General features: G+C 58.9%; 1 protein-coding gene across 1 annotated transcript; it reads right to left on the bottom strand.

The window, feature by feature from the left end:
- Positions 1-283: 283 nt before the first annotated feature.
- On the bottom strand, positions 284-1,057 carry LOC138746309 (ribonuclease P protein subunit p25-like protein). Its single transcript, XM_069904531.1, has one exon. The coding sequence runs from the start codon at positions 969-971 to the stop codon at positions 381-383; it is 591 nt and encodes a 196-aa protein (XP_069760632.1). The 5' UTR covers positions 972-1,057; the 3' UTR covers positions 284-380.
- Between the last annotated feature and the right edge of the window lie 3,533 nt (positions 1,058-4,590).

Genomic DNA, 4,590 nt, shown 5'->3' with positions numbered 1-4,590 from the left:
CCACTTGGCTGACCATGGTCCATAGCCCTCCATCCTGGGCCACTTGGCTGACCATGGTCCATAGCCCTCCATCCTGGGCCACTTGGCTGACCATGGTCCATAGCCCTCCATCCTGGGCCACTTGGCTGACCATGGTCCATAGCCCTCCATCCCTCTCCTTCCCTGTCCAAGTTCTTCTCCAATGCGCCAGGACAGAAGAGATGGGGCTTTTTTGGGGGGGGGGGGCAAGCACCTCAAATCTGACTTCAATGGAGAGAGGCAACATAACACACACACACTGACCTTTCTTAATCTGCACGTTTAATAATTACAAACTTCTCTCGAGTGAGAGGGTCTCCAATAAGTGCATGGGGGGCTCACAGTCGGTGACGGCAGGGGGTTCAGCGGGGAGGTGAAGGAGGGGGGGGGCCACTCTTCCTTCGTGACCCCAGCTCCTCGCTGCCGCAGCCCAGGGAACGTTTGACCCCCCTTGGGGTGGAAGGAGCCCCTCCGTCCCCCACCTCCGCGTCCCAGAGCCGGTCGCCCGCGTCCGGGGGCTGGTAGCCGCTTTCGTGCGGGTCCAGAGGCTCCTTGGACAGGAGGATGCAAATCGCCGGCACGTCCTTGGGGTGGTCGCCCCCGGGGGGCTCCCGCAGCCCCCGCGGGCTCCTGTAGCGCAGCCGGGTGATCTGGTGGAGCCCGGCGACTCGCCGCTTCATGATCTCCACGCAGGTGATGGTCTTGGTGGTCGCTCTGCCCGAGCCCGTGAACACCATCTGCCGGGTCCCCTCCTGCTCCATCCTCCCGAGGGCGAATCCCATCAGGTTCCTGATCTTGCTGCCTTCCTTCACCCGCATCTCCACGAGGTCTTCGGGCAGGTTCCCGAAGGGCAGGGGGGCTCCTGTGCTCCCCCGTCGCTGCCCCGCCTCGGGCGCCCCCTCCCCTGAACTTCTCGCCGCCGTCAGCGCTCCCCCGGACCGGGCTGCCGGCATTGCGGAGCGGCCCCCAACTTTGGCCACGTCGGGTGGAAGAGGACCCTGACTCTGCGCCCGTGGCCGACACCCGCTCCCCCTCCGCCCTCCGCAGCGCCGGGGCGTCGGCCGGACCTTCCCCGGGTCGCTGAGCCTCTCGCTCGGAATCGCCCTTCACTTCTCTGCTTGGGTCGCGCTGTCTGCCAGCATCTCCCTCTCTCTCTCTCTCTCTCTCCACCCCCCCCCCCCCCACACACCTCCCTCTCTCTCTCCCTCCCCCTCTCTCTCCCTCCCCCCTCTCTCTACCTCTCCTCTCTCTCTCCCTCCTCTTTTCTCTCCCCCCCTCTCTCTCTCCCTCCCTCCCCCTTCTCTCTCTCCCTCCCCCCTCTCTCTACCTCTCCTCTCTCTCTCCCTCCTCTTTTCTCTCTCCCCCCCCCTCTCTCCCCCCCCCTCTCTCTCCCTCCCTCCCCCCTCTCTCTACCTCTCCTCTCTCTCTCCCTCCTCTTTTCTCTCTCCCCTCTCTCTCCCTCTCTCTCCCCCTCTCTCCCTCCTTCCCCCCCTCTCTCCCTCCCCCTCTCTCTACCTCTCCTCTCTCTCTCCCTCCTCTTTTCTCTCTCCCCCTCTCTCTCTCTCTCCCCCCCACACCTCCCTCTCTCTCTCCCTCCCCCTCTCTCTCTCTCCCTCCTTCCCCCTCTCTCTCTCTCCCTCCTTCCCCCCCTCTCTCCCTCCCCCCTCTCTCTACCTCTCCTCTCTCTCTCCCTCCTCTTTTCTCTCTCCCCCTCTCTCTCCCTCTCTCTCCCCTCTCCCTCCCTCCCCCTTCTCTCTCTCCCTCCCCCCTCTCTCTACCTCTCCTCTCTCTCTCCCTCCTCTTTTCTCTCTCCCCCCCTCTCTCTCTCCCCCTCTCTCTCTCCCTCCCCCTCTCTCTCCCTCCTTCCCCCTCTCTCTCTCCCTCCTTCCCCCCTCTCTCCCTCCCCCCTCTCTCTACCTCTCCTCTCTCTCTCCCTCCTCTTTTCTCTCTCCCCCTCTCTCTCCCTCTCTCTCCCCCTCTCTCCCTCTTTCCCCCCTCTCTCCCTCCCCTCTCTCTACCTCTCCTCTCTCTCTCCCTCCTCTTTTCTCTCTCCCCCTCTCTCTCTCTCTCCCCCCCACACCTCCCTCTCTCTCTCCCTCCCCCTCTCTCTCTCTCCCTCCTTCCCCCTCTCTCTCTCTCCCTCCTTCCCCCCCCTCTCTCCCCCCCTCTCTCTACCTCTCCTCTCTCTCTCCCTCCTCTTTTCTCTCTCCCCCTCTCTCTCCCTCTCTCTCCCCCTCTCTCCCTCCCTCCCCCTTCTCTCTCTCCCTCCCTTCCCCCCCTCTCTCTCTCCCCCTCTCTCTCTCCCTCCCCCTCTCTCTCCCTCCTTCCCCCCTCTCTCTCTCCCTCCTTCCCCCCTCTCTCCCTCCCCCCCTCTCTCTACCTCTCCTCTCTCTCTCCCTCCTCTTTTCTCTCTCCCCCTCTCTCTCCCTCTCTCTCCCCCTCTCTCCCTCCTTCCCCCCTCTCTCCCTCCCCTCTCTCTACCTCTCCTCTCTCTCTCCCTCCTCTTTTCTCTCTCCCCCTCTCTCTCTCTCTCCCCCCCACACCTCCCTCTCTCTCTCCCTCCCCCTCTCTCTCTCTCCCTCCTTCCCCCTCTCTCTCTCTCCCTCCTTCCCCCCCCCTCTCTCCCCCCCCCTCTCTCTACCTCTCCTCTCTCTCTCCCTCCTCTTTTCTCTCTCCCCCTCTCTCTCCCTCTCTCTCCCCCTCTCTCCCTCCCTCCCCCCTTCTCTCTCTCCCTCCCTTCCCCCCCTCTCTCTCTCCCCCTCTCTCTCCCTCTCCTCTCTTTCTCTTCCTCCTTTTTTCTCAATCCTCTCTCCCCACCTTCTCTTTTCTCTCTCCCCCTCCTCTCTCTCTCCCTCCTCTCTCTCTCCCTCTCCCTTTCTCCCTCTCCCTTTCTCCCTCCCCCTCTCTCTCCTCTCTTTCTCTCCCTCCTTTTTTTCTCTATCCTCTCTCCCCACCTTCTCTTTTCTCTCTCTCTCCCTCCCCCTTTCTCCCTCCCCCTCTCTCTTCTCTTTTCTCTCTCTCCTCTCTCTCTCCTCTTTTATCTCTCCTCTCTCTCCTTTCTCTCTCCTCTCTCTCTCTCTCTCTCCCTCCTCTCCTTTCTCTCTCCTCTCTTTCTCTCCCTGCTGCCTCTCTCTCTCCTGTCGTGTTCTCTCTCTCACCTCCTCTCTCGCTCCTCCCTCCTCCCCTCTCTCCCCCTCCCCCGAACCATCTCCTTCCCGCAGCCACATTCCCTGCAAATGAACCGGGCAGTTTAACCGTTTCCCCACCAAACCCACCAACCGTTTCCCCACCAAACCCACGGAGAGAAAAGATTTCCCCCCTCCGACCCGGGATGTGAGCTGGCAGTTTAGAACATCCCTTCAGCCGACGACATTGTACCAACCTGTGTAAACCTCCTCCACAACAATCTAACCCTGCCCTGCCCTACCTTCATAACCTGCTTTTCCGGCCTCCACCACCACCCAAGGCGATGCATTTCTCACCTGATCTGCCGGGTCCCCCTCTGTCTCCTCTTTTATTAGCTCAACATGCCAGTGTGTGCAGTTGGCATCGCTTCTCTTGGACCCATCCCTTCCCTGCCCAGGACACCTACTCTCACATCTCTTCCATTTAAAAATGCCTGCCTGGTCCCTCCACTTTCCTCCCTCTCACTTGCTTCTCCCTTCCAATTCCCGTGGTTTGACCATTCGCTGCTCAGTTTTATTTTGTTAGAAGGTGTTGTCTATGTGAAAGTTGTTTCCAGGCATGGTAGTTAATGTAGACTTTCACTTAGATTAAAGCATGCAACACCTACAATGTTCATTTTAAAGATGGGTTGTCATTTCAAAATATTCATAATATACTCAGTCTATTGCAACACCATCTACAAATTCACTGATGATGCCACGGTAGGGGGTTGTATTAAAAGGGGCGATGGGTCAGGAGGGAGATTAGAAACTTGGCCGAATGGTGAGCTAACAATAACCTCGCGCGCAATGTCACCAAAACCAAGGAGCTGATTGTTGACTTCAGAAAGGGAAGTCCAGTGTGATCATTGGGATCAGAGGTGGAGAGGGTGAGCAAATTGAAGTTCTTGGAGGTTCTTTCCTGGAACCAACACACTAATGGTATTGTGAAGAAAGCACGTCGGCGCCTCTACTTCCTAAGGAGTTGGGTATGACATCGGAAACTCTGCCAAATTTCTACAGATGCGTGGTGGAAAGTATGCTGACAGTCTGGTATGGGGGAACACCAATACACCGAATGCAAAGCCCTGCAAAAGGTAGTGGACACAGCCCAGGACATTACATACAAAACCATCCGCACCATTGAGAACATCTATAGGGGACACTGCCGTCGGAGAGCAGCAGCGATCATCAAGGATCCACACCGCCCCCCCCCCCCCCCACACCGCAGCACCCGCTCTGTTCTCGCTGCTGCCATCAGGAAAGAGGAGTCGGTGCCACAAGACTCGCACCATCAGGTTCAGGAACAGCTGCTCCCCCTCCACCCTCAGACTCCTCAATGACAAACTCAATCAGGGACTCATTTAAGGACTCATACTTTTGTACTTCCTTGAATTTTTTTTTTCTC

Source organism: Narcine bancroftii, chromosome 11 (assembly GCF_036971445.1).
Source record: "Narcine bancroftii isolate sNarBan1 chromosome 11, sNarBan1.hap1, whole genome shotgun sequence".
NCBI lineage: Eukaryota > Metazoa > Chordata > Chondrichthyes > Torpediniformes > Narcinidae > Narcine > Narcine bancroftii.
Note: the sequence above shows the minus strand (reverse complement) of the source record. Positions and strands in the feature narration are given on the sequence as shown.

What these genes read in the sequence shown, in the direction of transcription:
- LOC138746309 (XM_069904531.1), bottom strand. Translation starts at nt 971, where the DNA reads ATGCCGGCAGCCCGGTCCGGGGGAGCGCTGACGGCGGCGAGAAGTTCA.